Genomic DNA, 22845 nt, shown 5'->3' with positions numbered 1-22845 from the left:
CCCTGTTTCTGCTGCACTCTTTGCCCTACAAAGCTTTTGCTTCATTCCTCTCAATCTGTTCTTCCCCACCCCCCTTTTACCTCTCTCTCCCGCTCTTTAGCTGCACTCCAGTATTAAGGTAAAGCAGTGGTGGATATCAGTGTCTCCCACACTGTGTCTTAGATGTGTGTGTGTGGGATTGTTTGCATGTGTATTTGTGTTTGATACCGCATGGCTCTGTCTCTTTTGATTCTTTAAGGAGGGCAGCTGAATTTGTAATCCCACCCAGCTCTGATCTGTCAATAATCAGAGTTCTCTCTCTCTCTCTCTCTCTCTCTCTCTCTCTCTCTCTCTCGATCTCTCTCCCGATCTCTTGCTATCTCTTTATGTCATATAAACTTCAGGGATGGATGGATTCAACCATTTATTTTTCTGTGAGATAGTGCCAGCCTTATGGTCAAAGAGCCAGCAAAACAAAGGTTGCAGGTTGAAACCCAAGCAGAAATGCTACACTGTAAGTAGAGTTACTGACTCAGCAGTGTTCTCCATTGTCACCATTGTGCCATAAAGCAAGCCATTTAACTCCAGCTGATCCAGTGACACTAATATTTTTGCTAATTAAATACTGAAAAATGCTTTAAATGAAAGTGTCTGCTAAACAACAAATATGTCCACAGTGGTGTGATGTTGTCCCTACCAGTTAAATAGGTACATAATTCTTGGCCATCTTAAAACTGGTCGCTAAGTCTTACTGTCCACCTGAACTTCATACTGACCTGACAAAGCTCAGATTTCTGTTACATAGTTGTTTTATTTATTTACTTGTTTATTTGTTTATTTATTTTACCTTTTCTCGGTTGCAGATTTGACATTCTATGACCGTTAACTGACAGATACTTACAGTACATCCTTAAAGAAATATTCCTGGTTCACTAAAATGTAAGTTTAATCGACAGCATTTGTGGCATTATTGATAACCACAATTTTTTTTTATATAAAATAAATAATAATAATAATAATAATAGTTATTGACTATTCACTCCTTTTCTATATATAAAAAAAGTTTAATCGAGGTTACAGTGCATCACTTACAATGGAAGTAAATGGGGCCAATTTTAGAGGGTTTAAAGTCAGAAATGTGATGCTCTTCTTTTAAAAAAAGTACTTACCTTAATTGTTCTGGTAAAATTTGTGGAATATTTAAGCCGAAAAGTTGTTCAAATCGTTGTTTTTTATGCTCATTTTACGGTTTACGGCGTTACTTTGTCATGGCAATGAAGTGAATAATACTCATAATCAATAAGCTTAATAATCATACTTAAATCTTGTTTACATACATATTGTTTATGTCTGTCAGGATTCTGTCATTTTGTCAATCATGTTTATTGTGGTGACAGGATCCTGACACCTGTGTTCTGTGTTTGTGTTGAGCACATGACTCAGTGTTTATTTCCTGACCATTTGCTCTATCTGCCTTTGTTTGTGTTTCTGTGTGGGCACATGGCTTCGGGTTTTGTGTTTCATTATCGGAGCATGGTGTCTGGATCCTGACTCTTCTGTCTAGTTCGGATTTGTCTCTGGTGTCGGGATTCACACACTCATGCTCCATGTCTTGTCTTTCTTCTCACCATAACCTCCCTTGGTTAGTCCCTCCTGGGCTGGTGTGTCTCATTCTCCAATTAATAATCATCGGCGGCACCTGCTCACTATCAACCCTTCTCTTCTTAAGCTCCCTTCATGTTGAATCCTGTGTTGAGTGGTGGGAATGCACCTCTCATTTGTTTGCCAACTGCGAAGAAGAAGAAGACGAAGAAGAAGACGAAGAAGAAGACGACGACGATGAAGAAGACAAAGAAGATGATGAAAACGAAGACGACGAAGAAGACAATGACGAAGAAGAAGATGATGACAAAGAAGAAGACGACGAAGAATCATCCTGTGTTGAATCATTTGTTGTTCTTTCTGTCAATTGTTTGTCTCCAGTTGATTTCCTTGCCTCCCAAAGATTCCCATATCTCATGCTGGGAGAGCATTGTGTCATCTGGTTTTGCGCAAACATGTGGATTCCATGCTAGCAGAGGACATACTGTGATTAAAGCAAATGCGGGACATACCAAAAACTATGAAATTCAGAAATGTATGTTTATATTTTTTTATTCAACTTTTCACCAAAAATGTTATGCAGATAATATCATTTGTAATTGTAGAAATAACAAAAAAGCAAAATAAAAGCATTTTCACAAGTGAACTTGAGCCCCACTGTATCTAACCATTTTGGATTTCATTTCTTTTAAAATCGGTCTTTGTGTCACGAACCCCGCTCCCTCGCTCCTCCCCCTCGAGCTTCCTCGCTCGTTTTGCTCCCTTGGGCTACCACGCCCGTTTTGCTCACTCGAGCTTGCACGCTCGTTTTTGCTCCTACGAGCTTACACGCTTGTACACTATCTCCCCCCTCGGGCTCACATGCCCGCTCCCAATGGCCAGAACATTATGTACACCTGCGCCCGCTCTCAGTCACCACATTAGTTTCACCTGCACTCGTCCCATCACCTATCATTGTTTACACCTGCACTCGCCCCTGTATATTTCACAACCCGTTCGTCTCACTCCTGTTGGTTATTGTATTTAGTTTCCCGTGTCTTTGCCCCCCGCTAGTCTCGTCTAGTTTTGCTCTCCTCTTGTTTACCCCTTAGCTTGCCAACTCTAGTGTTCCCCTAGCTCCCCTGTTTAGTATCTCGTTGCTTTCATTCTGATTACCCCGGCTTTGACCCCCACGCCTTCCTCAACCTCTCTCCCGGATTTGCCCCTTTGTTCCATTCTGATTCCCCGGCTTCGACCTCCCGCTCTCGTTGACCATTCTCATTTGGATTTGCCCTTGTTAGTACTTTTGCCTGCTTTGCTTTGTGAATAAAGCAGTTTCCCATCGACATTGTGACTGTCTCGTCTTGTGTGTGTGTGTGCGGGTTACACTTTGTTTCTTTATCCTGATCTTTCATTGATGTGTGTGTATATATATATATATATATATATATATATATATATATATATATATATATATAGTAATTTATCTTATTTTCATTACATTTTCTTCTAAGATTACATCTGTCTAAAGGTGTGATTCCCCAGGGTGTTTCCATAATAACTGTGGAGACAGTCTCTCATAACACTGCACCCCCATCTATGGTTTGAAAATCATACAAGGTCAGAGTAAGCTCACTTTAATTATTCATGAGGGTTTTCACCACTCTCATTTGGTTGTTTTTTTGCTGTCCTCTCTCCCTCACATCAGTTAGGATTCTGACCCCCTCCCTTCACCTTTTAACTCTCCCATGCTTTTCTATCACACTCACAGAGATATCTTTCCCCTGCATCTCTTTATAGCATTTGGTCCCAGCTGGTGCAAGCGACTCCAGTGTCTCTGCATCTCTCAACCAATTAAAATATGAACACTTCTTGCCATTTCCCCTTTGCCTACCCCAATTCCCCTATTGTGTGAAGAATAGTGCAGCCCTTGATAGCTGCGCAAAGTGATAACAGAGAGTGATTGCAGGTGGATGCTGGATCAGTAAAGAAGAGCGAGGCTGAGTGAGAGCAAGTGAGAGATATAGAGAGAGGAGGGAGGAGAATGGGAGGTGCTGTATCAGCCAGGCTGAGGCAGGACGCAGTAGCCGCACAAGCCAGCGTACTGAGCTGAGGGATCTATTGTTCCTCTCATTTTTGTTTCTTCTGCTCAGACCTCATTCTTCTCCACTGACCCAGAGAACAGAGTGAGGAAGAAAGGAACAGAGAAAGAAAAGGAGGAAAATAGTGGAGTGTAGGAGAGAAAGCAGAGAGACAAGTGGATTACCCTTTCCTGGAGGAAGCTCGTGCTGAAGAGTGAGAGGGACAATAGCAGGCACACTTTTCCCTATGCCTTATCTTCTCCTGCATACGTCTCCAGCTTAGTGTGTGTGAATTGTGCAGTCTGTTTGGCCAGACTTTAGCCGGTGGATCTATCTGGCCGGGCTAAAGCCATGGTGCTTGCCAGCAGTGCAGCAGGGAGAGAGGGCACTTCAGCCGGGGCTCTTGCCTCCCTTTTCAGAGTCACTCTGCTCTTTTTTGGGCTTTGGGATGTCCAGACTCAAACAGTCACCAACACCAAACCCACCTACATCTGGCAAACAGGTATGGCTGTTTAATCTAAGCAGAAGTGTATTCTTAATTTGGCTGTAAGTGATTCTCCTTATTGAGTTTGTTTTAATGTGCTGACAGTGACAGGTTCATGTTTGATTCAAGTGACGAGAAATGAAAGCTGACTTCATTATAAAGTCAAAATTAGATTGTCCAAATGAATGTCCACCATGTTGACAGGTGACTATACAGTATATTTATGTGTGCAAGTTAAATACTACAGAATAATATCTCTGCAACAACATTTTGTCTGTAAGTCCTGCCAGTTATTTTCAGAGCTTTGAGAATGTTTAAGCATATGCTGGCTGGTGAAGAGTGCTTGATATTTTTTTAAAACATGTGTAGGATGGTGTTTGAATGTGTTTCGCTCACTGATAACTCTCCACATCACTTTTAAAAGATTTTAGCTACAATAGTAGATCCTGTAAAACAAGATGGTTACTTCTATAAAGTAAACGTGAACTTGAATCATTCTGATTTTAATTAAGCATGTGGATAGGGCTGGGTATCGATACCAATTTATTCATTCGATTGCATTTCAATTCACAAGCTTTTAATACTATCCCAATATGATTTGATTGGATTCAGATGTGTAAATTTGAGTTATTGTCTACATATTTTGCTTACATATAAAAAATGTACTGCTTGGTTGCAGTAAATCCTGGAACTGTTTGGAAATACCTGCAGTGTCATGCTTCACTTTTGGTAAGCATGGACATATTTAATGGACTGTACAGTAAGTGTATTTTCCAAGTGTTTGAGAGATCTTTGCTGATTTCTGTTTTTGGGTGGTGTCTCTACACATATCAGGGGTGTAAATTTGCCATGCATGGGACACCACCAGCAGTGGAAGTGGGGGATGGTGTGGGCTGGAGGGTTGGAGAGAGTCTGATTTGGATGTATGTTGGGGTCAGGAGGTGTATGGTGGACTGGGACACTGAAATAGTTCCTCTGGACCAGCTACAGATTAATGGGTAATTTGACCAGGGTCTCAGGCAGGAATGGATGGAGAATCTCTGGATCAATCAAGTGGGTGCAATGGGGCCAGGACAGGATTGAGATTCTGCAAGATCAATGGAGAACTCTGAACTCTCTAGTCTTTTTCAGATGGGGCCTGATCAATGCAAGGGATACACTGCAAATATGTTAAACTAGGTGTTCAGTGGATCCGTGGGATTCAAGACATGTTTATAGGTTATTTTAAGAGCACATCATAAAACATATTTGACAACTCAAATGATGTGAGGGTTGAAGAGAGAGGATAGAGTGGAGACAAAATGTTAATATCATTCTGCCTGGCATAGTGCCTGTTCCTTTCCTTATGGTGTTTTTTAAAGAGAAAGTGCACCCAAAAATGACAATTCTTTCATTATTTACACACATTCATGTTGAAGGATAACTTTCTTTCTTTTGTTGGACACCAAAATAAATTCTAGGCAGAGTAAAAACCTCAATGAACATAAACGGATACTGATCATAATTTGCATTACATGGAACAAAGTCATACAGGTCAGGAATAACTTGGGGCTGAGGAAATAATAACAAAATTTGAATTTATGAATGAAAGATTCCTTTAAGTCTATGACTTATTGCACAGCACACATTGCTTTAATTGTGTAGTGCATCCTAGCTGTAGTTGTTCTGCGAATGTCATGGTACTCTGGTGAAGCATCCTGCCCCCCTGTGCTGTTGCTGAGTGCAGGAGATTAAACATGGGGTGAGAGAGGACGAGCAGATTGGCTGAAGAAATTTAACCTACATACAGTGAAGCCTTGCTTTTGCTTTTCGAATAAATACGCACAAACTAAGTCCTAAAACGCTTTACCTCAGAACTCATGCAAACATAGTCTAAAATCTCAATCTTTCTTGGAAATGCACAAATCCATCTCCTGAAGGTCCAAACATTATTTTACACAAATTGCACTTTGCTTTCATGGTGTTCCTATGACACACTCAGTAGTATTTTAAGCTGTAACGACAAGGGGGAAAGCAAAGTACAAGAGCAGCAGTCTGCCTGTAGGGCTAATCTGGGACCAAATCAGTTTTTGATGAAAGCACAATATATTTTGTGGCTTTGACAAATAGCCCTAGCTTGTGCAGTACAGTGATGGTCAGCAGAAAGTTGATTGGAGAAATAACATTTCCTGAGGTTCCCTTTGGATGGTCCTGAGTGGAGAAGATGGGAGGAGACTAAATTGTTCTAGAATGCTGCTCACTGTATTTATCCGCTACAGTCTACAGTCGTTAAAATATCATGTCTGCAGCTCTACTATGTGGTACCTTGTATCGAGGACCAGGAGAGAGAGGCAACACGTGCAGAGCGGGAAAGGGTATAAAGGAAACGTGGTTGGTGCTAGAGAGAAATATTACAATAGAAATAGATCCCTGAAAAATCAGTGCTATCTACATCCAGGAAAGCTTGCGGTGAAAACAGATCCTTTGTTTTGTTGCGCTGCTAACCTACAAATCGTAGAAAAGGTGAGATGGGCAACTGTTGTCATGATGTCTCACAGTCCAGATGGATACAATCCGGGGTCCAGACCCAGACCACGGTCCGCTATTTGGTGACCTCTGATATATAATTTACTCCAATCCTCAAAGAATTTGACAGTGCATTTTGTGTACATATGTCCCTGTTTTAAGGGCTTTTAGGCTCTAGGGAAGTGTTTGCCCAGATTATTACATTGTATTTCCTGTCCTTACATGATAAACAGCCCCCCTTCCTTACACCATTGCATTTGTGAAGGGCATCTCAGGATCATGATTTTGTGGAATTTATTGCAAACACTCTTGAGTTTCACGGCTTTTCTGTACAGTGCCTATTTTTCTGTGTTGCTGTCTCTTCCAAAGGTTTACCTCTAAATGACCATCACTTTCCAAGGCTTCTATGTGGGCCATTCCCTGCCCTTCAGCTGCTTGAAATAACACAAACACACTGATCTTAATAGACAGGGCTGAACTTTCTGGTCAGCATTGTTCCTAGCAGTGGCGTGAATATAGCAGGAAGCTATTGAGTCCGGCAAGACACTTCCCCCATTCACCCCACCCATCCTGTCCAGCAGATTTGACACCCTTTATTCCCTCTGAATGTGTGAACCTGCCACTACTGATCTATTAATGTCCATCCTTCAAAAAGGACACTTTGATACTACTTCCATTCTTTTGTCTCCTTCCTTCAGCACCTTTACTCTTCCCCTTCTTTTAGGTCAACCTTTGACACTGCGGTTATGTCGGTGCAGGAGTAGATGAGGTGTGCATCAGCAGCAGGAGGCCAAGTGTCAAGCGGTTCATTCAAACATTTGCACTCGGTTAGATTTCAGTTCCACAGTCTTCAATACCACCTGAAGACTGCACAACAATATTATTTTCAGGCCCCTGCAAGCTACAGGAGATGTGGCCATATGCATCCCAGCTTTCTCTGTACTCTGGTATGACTAATCATGGAGAAATATGGTAGAGGGAATCATATGGAAGTGCACAAACATTCCTGAGGTGATCAAGCTGTAATTATGGCCAGTCATCAGCCTGAATTTTGCAGTGGAGCAAGAGATTTACGAAACCATTATGAGGAAGGATGAAATTGAGCTGTCTCTCTGATTCATCAAGTGCCAAATTGCTGCTGCTTGTGTGGTACTTTACTTGAGTACAGTCCAACTGCTCAAAACATCCTAGATGACAAGTGCTGCTCGCTCGGAACGGTCTGCATCACACAAGAGCCACATTTTTTCTCTTGTTCTTTGTTTTTTGTGTCCTCTTTCATTTATATCTCTTTTTTAAGCTCCACCCGACTCGGTTACTGTTGCTTGCTCAAAGCTTGGTACTGTTATAGAGGTGAAGAAGGCATTGACAGATGTTAAGCTCATGTCATATACGCAAACAAATATTGCCAAGCTGTCTTTATTTTTAAGCTGCACTTTATACTCATGTTTATACTCTTTATACTACATACTTAATACTCAAGTTATTAATAAACTTACTGCTGAAATTATTTGGTGAGTCAAATTTCACCAAACCTAAACCTGTAAATCCATCCGCTTAATTCACATAGGGAAATTCTTCAACACCGGATGTCCATCAGGTGAAATTCCTAATTGCGCAGATTCCCATTTAGATGATAGAATTTCCCAGTGCAAAGGTTAATGTGACAGCACCTTCGGACAAGCTTTATAGAAAATTTAATAGGAATGAGGTGGAGATTTACATGAATGGTGCTATTTTCTGTATAATTATCAGTAAAGTAGTGGTTAAGTGGTAAATAAAATTTTTCTTACGTGAAGTGTGACAGTGTGCAAATTGTATGCACATGTGCCTGCCATTGACTGTACTAAGAGTATTAAAATTGAGCTGTAGTGGGCATGTGTTAAACGTGTTCGCGCGTGGTCAGAAGCGTATACTTTGAAATGCAACGCGATCGACCGAGCATGAGCCGATCAAGAACGGAAAATTGGAAAAACCGGAAAAGCTACTATTGCCTTTGATAATTTTAGTAAAATTCCTTTCAAGACCATCCAAACAGAACTTCCGTAGACTTCTTATTGTCTGTTCAACAGTTAAGTTAGAATTGGTCAGTAACGGTTTTAAGGCGGGGCTTAACGAAGGGTTCAATGAAGCAGACGAGCAGAAGGAGGTGACCAGGCAAAAACAAAAAGGGTTTAGAACCTTGATACACACAAGATTCTCAACCCTCCTTGTTTTTGCTAGGTCACCACCTCCTGCTGTCATCTGTTTCACTTACTCTAGCATCTGCTTGCTTACTCATTCTTTTCTTCCCTTTTTGTCCTGAAGAGCAAGGGAGGAATCCTGATGTGTGCTCACCAAAACAGACAAAAAGAAGACAAAAGACAGACTGACAGTGTGATTTGTTACACTTGCCCCCTTCTCTATTTCCTTTTTCTTTTGTGCACACGTGCAGGCTGGCACTCGCACTCCTCATTAGTTTGCGAAATGGATTGTCGGCCATGTGTGGGAGAGCTTTGTACTGTTATTACCTGGGTGTGTGGCACAACTCCTTTTTTGCACTTCCAAAGGCTTTACCAGGTCAGCTTTATGACAGAGATTGCTGAGAAAGCAGCATCTGCTTTTGAGAAATTTGTATTCTTCAGAAATTAGATTTATTATGATTATGATCTGTTATACCTAGGAAACAGATGATGATTTCAGAAATTAACTCAAGAACTGCCCTTTGATTCCAGACTGCATCCAGATAAGCTAGTAATTGATGGCACTACTAAACACATTGGTGTACTAGCACAATGTGTGCTTGATCCCTTTCTACCTCTATCTCACACTCACTACATCTCACATTCCGGCAGTAGGCTGCTTAACTTTGCTGAAACGTGCAAAGGGATTGCATTAATTACACTAAACCACTTTTAATCAACACCTACAGTATGTCATACACTTTCTGTTCAATGCCACCTCCAAATCGACATTTCCACAAATAACAATTAAAATTATCTGATTAGTGTCTTTATCCACCTCTTCCAAAACCCCAATTACTAACAGACACTGTTCAAAATTACTTAATTTTGTGGCTGATGTGGGATTGTGGAAGTTTACGGTGCAAATTCATGCTACATGACGTGTTCTTTCTTCTCTAATTTTCTCTCCTTTTCTTTCTTTTATTTCTTGGAAACACACTCACATGCCAAGCTTGTCTCCAAGCAGCTGAGCTAAGCAGAGCCATACTTCATTGCATAGAGACTTTTCAGAAGGAGATATAAATAGCAGACAGGTTGAGCTGTCGGCAGCTGAACTCCAGCTCTCAATCCATGCAACAGCACTAATGGGAGAGGACTTGGTGGAGGTGAGAGTGAAAGATGGAGAATAAACAAGAACAAAAAGACTGTGTGTCATCTTAGATGCTTCTTTAGCGGTGCTCTAAATTTCCACGGTGCTCTCTGATAAATGCATTAGCGTGGCTGATCCACCCAAAAGACACCACCCACTCTTTACATTTACTACTTTTACTCTTTTCTACATTTTAAAATAATAGCCTAAAAGAGAAGTCATTACTACTATGAAATACAACAATTGAAAATGTGGGAATTATGTAGTGACCAAATAGTGTTAAAAAAATCAAATCTATACCTTTAAAGTAGTCACCCTTAGATTACAGCTGTGCATACTATTTTTTCCAAACCAACTTCATGAGGTATCCATCAGGGATGCTTTTCAGAGAGTATTGGTGTCCCCATGAATGCTGGCCACTTGTGGGCAGCTTTTTCTTCTATATTCAATATGGAAATTTCAGTTTTGTTAAACAAAAACGTAAGCAGGCACAATTTATGTCTCTAATTTAAAAGTCTTTAAGCATAAGCTTTTAGATTTAAATGGTTTTAAGATCATCAAAAGCAACTATTCTGATTGGCAGTGTATATTAATCTTGAAATATTTTTCTCACATTATAGAAATTGTATCCCTATGGTGTTGCTTCCATGTTTGTAATTTCCACCAGATTCACAGCTGGAAGTCTGATGTGAAGGCTGAGTGTAATAAGTGAGTTTGGATCTAATGGGGATTTCCTGTCTGTCTAATCTGCTAACCGTAATCTGAATTGACCTTTTTGAATCCATGATGCATTTCCGATCAGATGCCAAGTTGAAAGAAATTAAGCATCTAGCTAGCAATGTATATGGAAATTGTTAGAGAGCCATATCTGCTGCATCACAACATCCTCTCTATGGCTGAATATGAACTGGACAAAATTTACCTTAACTGCTTGGAAAATAGCTTAAAGAGATAGTTCCAAATAGTTTTGGGTGAGAACAAACCAAAATATATTTTTTTGCTGTACATCTTACCATTGCAGTCTCTAGGCATGATCATGATTTCAAGCTTGGTTACATTTCCTAGTGCTCGACTCATGCTCAGAAAAAGGAAAAATATTTTGGTCTGTTCTCACCCAAAACCGATTGGATCACTTCAGGAGACATTGATTAAACCACTGGAGTCGAATTGATTATTTTTATGATGCCTTTATGTGATATTTGGACCCCTATCTCTTACATTATCTTTGTTTGAGCATCCTGACGAGCCCAACATTACAACATTGAGTGTTGTATGCACACCAATATCCTGACAACTACCAAAAATATGCTAATTAAAAAAATCAGACAATGCAAGAAAACCCATGAGACTTCAATTCATCAGGTTATTCTCTGCTATTGATGTAAAAATTTAAATCTGTATGCACAAAACACTTGCACACCAGATAATCAGGACAAAATTGAGGTAAAGACCAAAAATCTAGGTATGCCGGTAGATTTATTAATAAACAGTTTTTGACCTTCCTCCGATAACGGAAAGCTGTTTAAGGCATTAACACGATCACTTACATTGACTATGTTAACATGGACAGCAGAAAGTGGCTTATTGCAATAAAGTGGGTTATTGCAAGTATAATATAAAATATGCACTGTGTAAGAGGCGTATACTTTACTCCCATATACATGGGGCTCCGTCAGTAAGCGGATTTCTCCACATCAACATAATTTTCCCGCAAAACGTGTGTAAATAACAAACATGGGATATGTTAAGACTTTGCTCTTTCATTCTCTGTTGCTTGACTTTATTACCAAACATTCCAGAGTTGTTGGTGTATTTGTTTCCTTCACTTTCTATTGCGACCTACAGCTAAATTTTTCTTCAATAATGGGGTTTCCCTCTTACATAAAACTCCGGGATTTTCCCAGTGCACAAGTGCAGATTTGAGGGACAGTCGATATTTTACATTGGTGTGTAAAAATTGGTACGGTTTAGAGTGTATGTTATTTTCCCATTGGACTTAATTTATTCCAATGTGTTGATGCTTTTGGACAATGAAAGGCTACAATGTTTGTTTTCCCGGGCTGCTCCACCAATGCACGCTCTTGAAACGTCGCTATGCATTTACATGGCCACATTAAACTACTTTCTTTGACAGAATCCTATGTGTGTTAAACTGCTTTCTCTTAATCCCTTAAAACGCATAAGGAAATCAGTATTCTTGTTTAAATGACATTCCAGAACGATGCTTTCTACTAAAAACCCTGTAATAACAGGCCATCAGTGCCCCCGGCCTGTGGACCACATCAAACTTAAAAGGCTGGAGAGCCAGATACCAATAAGTGAGCCACACGTTGGTATCCTTCATGCAGTGGGGCCACTGGTATCCTTCATGCAATGGGGCCACTGGAGTACAGAGTGTGAAAGCACAACACAATAGATAATACCAGAGGGTGAAGACCACCGCTTGAAGGCCAAACACTCCTTCTCCACTGTGCTATACTTAGTCTCCCTCAGCGAGAGCTTACGACTAATCTACAGCATTGTGCTCTCCTCCACCTCCACCATCTGGTACAGTATTGCTCCCACCACCTTGTCCGATGCATCCATCTGCAAAATAATAATGGCCCACTGCAAAGTGCAGCCTTCACCTGTGTGAACACCTGCTGACACTGCTCCACCCACTGGACTGGATCTGGTGCTCCCTTTTTAGTAATATCAGTCAGTGGGCTGGTGACGGTGGAATAATTAGGCACAAACCTGCGATATTAGCTAGCCAGCCTTTTGAACTGTCTCACCTCCTTTTTGGTCTTAGGTCTCGGGTAAATCTGACGTGCTACGCCTCTATCTGTTCATTTCACCTCATTATCGATTTCCCCAACTTGCTGTGTGACCTTGAAGGATACTTGCCACTTGGTGAGTAATTTAGAGTTTGATGTGTGCAATACAAGGTCTTAATCTCAGCAAATTCACCCCAGTGTTTTAATTGCCCCAGTGTGTGGAGTTTTGCTCTCAGGTCAGGAATGTATAGAATTTCATTTTTGCTTTTTGAAGGTCCCTCCTCCCAATTTTCCTGTGGGACATTCGAGCACGCCATGTGGTCGACGTCCATACAATAATTTGAATACTAATTTGAATTTGAATCTCGTAGTGCAAATAAATGGCGCTCTTGGGTTGGCCAGCTTGATATTTGATGTGAGTGCAATGTCTGGCTGTATCACTTTCACTTGATCAAAGGCATGCCGATGGATCTTGTCTCGCATATGCTCCAGAGGGAAATCCCTGCAGGGAATCTTCTAAGGGCTGGGGAAGCCTAGAATTCCCCCTCCCTTAATTCCTCCTGACATTGAATATTATATAAAACATTTGTTTTTGAATATATACTTTTGAATATTCCCGTGCACACACCTTACCTTCACCCGCCGGCTTGTATCCAAAACCTCGGATTGAACCAAGCTTTGTTGAATGGAGGTTTGATTACAACCTGAATCCACCAAATCTTGGTATGTACCCAATACTCACAGGCTCCTGCTCAATCAGGGATGGCCTGTGGCGTGTCGGGGACCCGGACAAATGTCTCCTCCTCCATCACAGGGCATAGGTCCTGGAAATGCCCAGGTTACCCGCTGCTCCAGTAGACCATTCCAGACTTCACGCCTAGAATCATGGCAGCAGATTCATCAGTCTGTGGGGAAGAGCAGAGAGAGTTAGGGAAAGCCAGTGGGTTGAATGGCCCATGGGACCAAGGAACTGGTTTTGGGGAAGGAATTCCCCTTTTCTGTGAAATATGAACAGGATGATGGGAAGGAGAGGGGGAGGGAGAGAGGGAGATTGAGAGAATGAGAGAGAGCTCGCCAGAAAACGAATACGCTGCCATATGGTCCTCAGCCAGCTGGATCACCTCATCCAGCGACACTGGGCAGTGACACTGGACCCATTACGCCGTCCCTTTCAGTAGTCTGTTGATCAGCTGCTCCAGTACCATAAGGTTGACTACTGCATTTGTGTTGCATTATGCTGTCAGCAGCCACTACCGGCAGGAGACTATGAGCTGTTGGGCAAAGGCAAATGGGCAGGCCGAGCTCACCAAGAATCGAGTGAAGCAGAAGCGCAGAAGCGCAGGTAGTGCTGCTCAGCGCTGTGGCAGACCCATTGCAATATGGCACGTTTCAAGTCCTGATACCCCATTAGGTTGCCTACAGGTAGTTGTTAGGCTGCCAGTTACACTTCTCCCAACAGCAGAGACAGCTGGCGGATTACCCACTGGGACTCTGGTCATCCCGCTGCTTCTGCTACATTCTCAATCAGCTCCACAAACCCCTTTGGGTCGTCCTCTGGCCCCAACTTGGTTCGCATGAAGTGGATCATGGCAGTGGTGGCGGCCAAAGTCATGCCAGTGGAATCCTTCTGGGGTATCAAGCTCAGTATCACCTGCCGGTCCTCTGCTTGAGCTTGAAGGATGACCTAGTATCGCTGCTTCTGTTCCTGGCGAAGCTCAAGCAGAGCTTGATGTTGCATTTGGTGGACACTAGAGAAGGTCTTCATCAGATTGACGAAGGGCGAGAACTCTGTGATGGTGTATCTTCCTCCAAATTCCAGGGTTTCAGCACCACTGTGACAGGTCTCTAGCTTTCTTCTTGAGGAAGCAAGAGCCAGGTAAAGATTCAACACAAGTCTTTATTTTGCACACTTTTCATTCTACCAAATGGGCTGCTTTTCAGCTTAACATAAGCACACGCAGTTAGCTTTGTGTGTCTCACTCTCTCCTGATGATTTGGACTGCCCTTTTAACCCTCTCCAGCTCGCACTACAACACAAAACAGCTGTTAGAGGTGATTTCCCATAGGTGTCAATCCTTAACGCTCTTCCTCTCCTGGCCTCGCTCTCCACAGACTTTGTTCAGCCATGCCCACATCACTACAACCATTTTCTTAAGTACATGTAATAGTGGAATTTGCCGGCTTTTTAAGCATAATCAGAGTAAGTTTGTGCATGTACTTTCCCATTATCTCATACAATGACATGATTTTAAGGGTGGATTGCCTGTTTCATGAGTTCACATGTCCATGTAATCTTTGAATGAAGAGAAGGTAAACATATGTTGCTTGCTGTTCATAATGGAGGGCTCTATCTCAAGACTTGATCAGAGCCCGAGGTACCCCCTGTATTACTTTTTCTAATTTATTGGTAACTAGCCATGCAGGTGGAGTTGGGGTGGCTTACATATGTCCTGTTTCAGGACATATGTAAGCATCATCTTATATATGCTTACTTCAGTACTGATTGGATTAAACCAATATGCTCCTCCCAAACCTTTGATAAGAACTTCAGTTGTCGAACAATGGCAAATGGGAGGAATGTTTAGGAAACCCATTCGAAAACAGTCACTGTCTAAATTTCAAATCACATACTACCAAACTATCCTTACTATTTCTGCCATTTATAGAGTTGGCAGAAATAATAAGATTAGTATGGTAGGTTGCAAATGCGACTTGAACCATTATTTTTGCAATTTGGTGATGCTAGTGGTGCAGAAATTACACACTTCTGAAGAAAGAGAAATAGAAAAGGTGAGGCAATAATGATTACATATTAAATGGGGGGGCTTAGGTAGCAGTTAGTATTTTATATATGATGTGGTAAGATTAGAATCTATCCATTTAAATAGTAACTTGTCAAATATCCACTTATCCTGACACCCACTCACCACCCACACATCACCTTCCATTTTTACACAAAACACATCCACACATTTCCATTCTTACTTTATGGTGAAAGTGTGTCTGAATTTGTGAAGTGCTTAGAAGTAAAAATCTTCCTGAACTCTGTGGAATCTACTCAAAGGGTTTCTTCTGCCTTCAAAAGTTATAACATATAAATATAATATCCTGAAAATCAATTCTTCATATCACTTTCAGTTCAGCTAGAGTTCCCTTATATGACCATAGATGTTTTAATACCCAAGTGGATGTTCTTCTGTTTGCTCTTTTATTGGGAGCTCAAAAATAGATAATTTTCTTGGAATAAAAGAGAGAAGACAAACATTGGTGGATGGGGGGAGAACATTTTATCCATGTCATTTTTCATTGCCAGGTCTGCAGGGCTTACTGTAAGTAAGTTACCATGGACCCTCAATTCATCACATTTACGCCAAGCACTCAGCCATGGTCCCTTATGGAACTACCCCCTTATTTTCATCTTCCCACCTTGCACTACAGCACAGTGCCCGCCTTGTCAGCTTCATCACATTTGTTTTTTCTTTATTAAGTGATTAAACATCTCTTGTACGTTTAGCTCTCTCATCTTTGCAAATTATGTAAAATTATGTAAAATGATTCACGAGACCTGTGTGTTACGTCTCAAACAACATACTTGAGTACTACTTATCTATCTAGAATCTTGAGCACCTCATCTATCATGTGACACTGTATTGCAAGTCAGAATGCAGTTTCGCAAAATTGTATTGCTCCATTCACAATTATTATTCAAAATCCTTCAGATGATTCAATTAGTATGTGAGTGGTTACGAGAAAAGAATGTTTCTTGACAAGGTAATTTGGTGGAAAATTTTGGGGAAAATGGTTGTTATTGTTTCTAAATTATTCATTTATGGGGATTTCACAGTTATCCAACCAACTCCTGTTCTTTATTCACGGCATGACAATGCCATCACATAAACATGCACAGTGCTTTTGTCTGGATGTTAATACTGCATACAAAAATACTATTTAGACACTATACAATAATTTAATATTTAAATGGCTAGAGATGGAAAAAAAAGAGTGCAGGAAAGGTATACGTGACAGCGAAGGAGAGACTGTTTACAGTAATCTAAATGACAAGCCTTAGAATAAGTCTTACATTACTCATATGTGGATGCTAGTTGGATTATAGATTAGATTTAATACAAAAAAACATTATTTGGAGTGTTCTAAAAATACTTAAATTATATGATATTGAACTACACCCTGAATGTATAATGTTTACATTGCATGACACTTTGCCTATTATAACGGTCTTAAAATGGTCATGTTAATACAGATTAAACATAGCAAAGGTGTGTTTTAATGTTACAGGGATGAGACATTATAACTTTCTCATAGACATGCACAAAGTTCCATAATATCCTCATAATCAGTTATATAGCATTGTGTCACAAATTCCACAGCTGTGGCATCTCAGAGAAATGTCCATGGATGGTGCCTGATTCACAGTTTTCCTTTTAAATAGGAAATAGTGTACCACAACAATTACAATCTGAAATGTATTTACTAAAAATATTTCTCCCCTACGTAGTTCTCAAATTTAATTTTCAATGACATCCTCTTCTCCAATGGGCAAAATATCTCCACATATTGTGCTTGAAGCTTCTTCCATGTTTTGCATCATTCAAACACGTGGTAACATCCAAAGATTGCATAGGCTTGACAGAATTCTCCGAACTGAGCTGAAAGCGGCACAACAGCCACTAATGGCTTAAGGATAAACATTGCTATAGTAATGCAGTCACATTTTCCTCTTCGTTCTGACTCATTCATCCCCCTTTTTTTCTGCAGACGTCTGACTTTCCACTCTATTTCCCCACCAAACCTTGTGTGATCACGCCATTCCATGTTGGCTGCCTGAAGTCATTTTAATGCTGTCCTTTTCCTGCACATGTTGTCTGAAGAAGTATCCAAGAAATTGAAATCTACGTGATAGTTCTATCAGGAAGACTTGTAGCAGGCATTATGTCATTCATTCAGTTCAGACATCTCATCCGATCATAATCCACCCTATAGTTTGGAAGCTCTGCACATCTGTCCTTCATTGCTTTGTTATGCTTCCATTTGTTTTCAGCCCCCCAACACCACTTCACCACCACTTTAGGTCCCATCCTGTTGTAAGGGGTAAGCTCCTCTCCCCTGCTGTAATCGTCTTCTTGCAGAATCTGACGGTTCAAGAAAGAATCTCAGTTCTGAACTGTAGACCGGGGCTTGTGCGAAAGGAAATTATTCTTTCAGTTTCACATTAATACTCATATTCTTTAAGTATTTCTAGTATAACTACTGAAATATTGCATGTTTTTGTTTCAACTGCCAACAAGATGACGGTTTAATGTAACCTGAAGTTGTAACCACTTACTATGTGAAACTTCTGACAGAAAATAAGAAAATCCTAGAAATATGTAAGAAAGGATTGCCATGCTTTGCATCAGCTGTCCATTCCTGTAAATCCCTGTGTGTAAAATTGTACTGCCCAGTTCATCATTTATGGCTAGCACTGTTAAATGTTAAATGGAAAGTCATAGTGGGCTATACACTACCTCTATCCTCAAAGTGCTGTAATTTGTTCTCTGGCTAAATGGCTAATGGCAGGTGAACATGAAAGAGGGAATTGCTTTGCATTACTCTCTCTCATGCTTTGTGAACAAAAGGGCAATCAGGTGTCTCTTCTAGTTTGCATTCTTGAACTGAGTAGTTGATTTATCTGCATTAAGGAAATGTCATAAGATTGTTATTTGCACTCGCTCTAAATTCCACTGGATGAATTTTGCTATAATACATACTAATTTTCACTGAGAGTTGTGGAAGGCAGTGAGTTTGCTTAGCTTCATTCAGTAGCTTGATTGCTCAGTATGTTGGGCTATGGAGCTTTATTCTCTCTGCAATTCCTAAAGAGCTGCACAGGAAGGATCACTGATGATCACATTCAAAAAGTGTTGTGTGATTTGTGTGTGTGTGTGTGTGTGTGTGTGACAGATTTCTGCCTTAGCTACTTTTCAAGATGCATCTTTCCAGCTGTAGCCCTGACAATTTTCATAGCTATAATAAAGCAAAGGGTGATTGGAATGTTGCATGTAGGTGATTAAGGCATGTGCATTGATGAAGAGTTTTTTCACACAAATACAGTCTCTGATGTAAATGATTGTGAAACATTGTGTGAAGCACAGAGGATGAGAAACATTTTTGTTTTGTGTTGAGATGATTGGTCTCATAAGACCAATTCAAACTGAGAAGAAAATATATGACTTAACAGTGAAATAAGACTTAAAGTATGGAAAATTGATGACGAACCAGTGCTCAGTCCACTGCTGTTCACTCTGCTGACTGTGCAGCAATGCACATCTTGAATCACATCATCAAGTTTGCCGATGACAAAACTGCGGTGGGTCTCATCAGCAAGAACAATGAGTCAGCATACAGAGAGGAGGTGCAGCGGCTAACAGACTGTTGCATAGCCAACAACCTGTCTCTGAAAGTAGACAAAGCAAAATAGATGGTTGTTGACTTTAGGAGAGCACAGAGTGACCACTCTTAGCTAAACATAAACGGCTCCTCAGTGGAGATCTCAAGAGCACCAAATTCCTTGGTGTTCATCTGGCGGAGAACCTCACCTGGTACCTCAACACAAGCTCCATAACCAAGAAAGCCCAGCAGCCCAGTACCGAGAGCATCCTGAGCAGCTGCATCACTGTCTGGTTTGGAAATTGCACCGTTTCGGATCGCAAAACCCTACAGAGGATAGTGAGGACAGCTGAGAAGATCATCAGGGTCTCTCTTCCCTCCATTATAGACATTTACAAAGCCACCAGCATTGTGGATGACCCCACGCACCCCTCACACAAACTCTTCACCCTCCTGCCATCTGGCAAAAGGTAATGAAGCATGGCCAGACTGTGTAACAGTTTCGTCCCTCAAGCCATCAGACTCCTCAACACTCAGAGACTGAACTGACAACACACACACACACACACACACACACACACACACACACACACACACACACACACACACACACACACACACATACTCAAATGAACACCATCCGACCTTTGCAGTTTTGCACGTTTCTGTATTATCTACCTGAATTTTTGGCTGCTACTCTATTTATAAAATATTGTACTTGATTTCTTGTCACTTCTACCTGGCTGCTACCCCAATACCTGCTATGTCCATATATATTATAAGCTTATCTGCTGAAAACGATGTAATTTTATGTTATGTTTACATTCACAACATTTTCTATTATATTGTAATATCTTTTTGCACTACCTGTTTCATCTGACACTTTCACTCTAGAACTGTTCTGGTCAACACTGCACTGACTCTTACTTTGCCTATTGTCCTGTTTCAGCAATTATTGTACCGTCTTGTACTGTTTTTACACGTTTGCACATGCACTTTACGTAGAAATGTGTAGATCTTTTAGTTCTGTGTAGTCTCATGTAGTTCTGTGTATATTTAATGTTGTTTTTCTGTAGCACCATGGTCCTGGAGGAACGTTGTTTCATTTCACTGTGCACTGTAGTAGCTGTATATGGTTGAAATGACAATAAAGCCACTTGAATTGACCACAGGGTTGGTAGTATGATGTGATCTTTGGAGGGGCCCTTGTATGCTTAGAGCTGGCCATGACAGATCATTTATTTAATTACTGAAACATTAAGCTAAAATATTCTATTGATTGAGAGAGAGAGAGAGAGAGAGAGAGAGAGAGAGAGAGAGAGAGAGAGAGAGAGAGAGAATATCGATGTTATTTGTCATTTTTATCCAATTTGCTTGGCCAGTGCCAGTGCCATTGTCTTTTTTACTTATTTATTTATTTTGCTCTGGTATGCTACCTGACTCTTAGAAATAATTTTTCAAAGTGATAGCGAACTCTAGTACTGGTCAACAAACTTGGATTTACTTTATAGATGTGCACCTTGCATCTGTCAACCAATAAGGACCAAGAATTGGACAGTGTCAATGCGATTTAAATCCAAACCCATATGACTTTCTTCCATGCAAAACAATAAGGAGATATTAGACAGAATGTTAGTCACTATTTACATTCAGTAAAAGGGTCGCATGGTTTTGGAACAATATGAGGGTTCGGAAATGATGACAAAATATTAAATTATGGCTGAGCTATCACTTTAAAGGGATAGTTCAGACAAAAATGAAAATTATCTCATAATTTACTCACCCTCATGCCATCCCAGATATAGATGACTTCCATTCTTCTGCAGAACACAAATTAAGATTTTTAGAAGAATGTTTTAGCTCTGTAGGCCAAAATGTTGATGTTCCAAAAAGCACATAAAGGCAGCATAAAAGTAAGCCATAAGACTCCAGTAGATAAATCCATATCTTTAGAGGTGATATGTTAGGTGTGGGAGAGAAACAGATGAATATTTTCATTTTTTGCTAGACATTATTCTCCCTGCCCAGCAGGGGGTGATATGCAGAGAAGAATGTGAATCACCAAGGAAAATAATGAGGATTTCAATTTTTGGGTGAACTGTCCCTTTAAGTGCTCTTGTCAGATCTGGATAAATTTGTCAATAAGAAGAGAGGTTTGGAAACACTTCTAATACTTATTATGGTGAAAATGTGAAAATGTCCTACAAGGACATTGTATATAATGATGAAATATAAACCAAATCATGCTTTATTAATGCCTACTTATGCTATTTCATAACTTTTCAAGTCCTGTATAGATTCGTAATTCAGTGTAGTTACGGTTTTCAGTGTCAAAAGAATTTAGATAATTAGTTCTGTACAGCAAGACCACCTTGTTCTGTAAATTTGATGTACACACCATTTGATGTGGAAGACGTATGAGCTGGGAGTTTACTGCTTCCTTCACTCCTGCAATGTTTTATTGCTGTATGTATTAAATTACTATTTGACAAATCATTTCTTGATTGAAATAACATATAGAGATGCAAAACATACAAATACATTTTAAAATGTACTCTTTATTTGATAAAATGTGTTTACTCTTTATATACTGTAAAAATGTGGTTACAGTATATATAAAAAATGACAAACAGAATGAAGATTTATTGTATTAATATATTATATAATAAGAATAACAAGTAAGGCCCAAGTATTTTAAGTTCATATGTGATGTAGTTTCTGCGACAGCCCCAGAGCTCCGACACACTGTGTAAACTTCAGCATCTGAATTCACTCACTCATTTTGTTCACTCGCTGCTAAGATATAGTGCACTCACTGCCATTCACTATATAAGAAATTGTGAATGAGTGAACGATTTCTGACACAGCCACTCTCTTTGCCATACGATTGCCTCGCACATTGCTTAGAAATGCTGTTTGTTCGCTCTCCAGTTGTCAATTATGTGAACAGCAGAGCAAAAGGCATTTACACTTAACTTGGATGTTTACATGGATTTATACAGTTAATCTGCCCGAAGTAGCTACAATAGTTTGCAGTAAATGCGTAAATACTGCTCATGACATGCGAGACGAGGGACAAAGTGCACTGATATATTGCTGCACTGATTTAAAAATGTACACTTTAAAACGAATGTCATAAGACAGTTATCAGTTATTATTACCCTGAAAATGACCATCACATTACACAGAAAAGCCTGTGTTAGCATTAGTGCCAAAACTTACCTCAGTGTCCAGCCTTAAGTTGAAGCTGTGATTTTAATCTTGACATATCAGCTTGTCTTGCTGTTAAATGAAGGCATTGCAATATTAAACTATTCTTTTTATTCACTGTGAGGAGTGAAGAAAGTGTTTTCATGTTTGATGCTGCAGCATTGACAGCCTGTGACAGCAGTGCGTGCAGCTGTGTGAACTTCCACTCTTGTAACAGTCCCATTCAATAATGTCTCGATAAATTACACATGAACTAAAATGAAACGCAGTAATGTAATGACAGGAACACCCCCCATTGTAAAGAAGTAAAAAAATATACTTGGGTGACAGTAAAAAGTACCCAATTTTAAACATACTCCAAAAGTTACTCAAGAAAATGTAACGCAGTAAATTTAGCACGTTACTACCCACCTCTGATTATAATAAGTAATTGAATTTGAAGAAACTGAGGAGGACTTCACTAACTAGAACAGAGAGTGAATGTGAGGCCAGCCAGCCATGTGCACACTTGTTGGAACATTGTGGTGTAATACTGATTATTGAATTTGCAGTT

General features: G+C 40.2%; 1 protein-coding gene across 1 annotated transcript in view; it reads left to right on the top strand.

Moving 5' to 3' along the window:
• Positions 1-3992: 3992 nt before the first annotated feature.
• Positions 3993-22845, top strand: part of LOC127650710 (thrombospondin type-1 domain-containing protein 7A-like) — a 192103-nt gene continuing 173250 nt past the window's right edge. Inside the window, exon 1 of the mRNA XM_052136306.1 lies at positions 3993-4143. Within this exon, the coding sequence (XP_051992266.1) occupies positions 3993-4143 (151 nt within the window). The remainder of the gene's footprint in view (positions 4144-22845) is intronic.

This window comes from Xyrauchen texanus, chromosome 10 (assembly GCF_025860055.1).
Source record: "Xyrauchen texanus isolate HMW12.3.18 chromosome 10, RBS_HiC_50CHRs, whole genome shotgun sequence".
Classification (NCBI taxonomy): domain Eukaryota; kingdom Metazoa; phylum Chordata; class Actinopteri; order Cypriniformes; family Catostomidae; genus Xyrauchen; species Xyrauchen texanus.
This window is presented reverse-complemented; position numbering and strand designations above follow the sequence as displayed.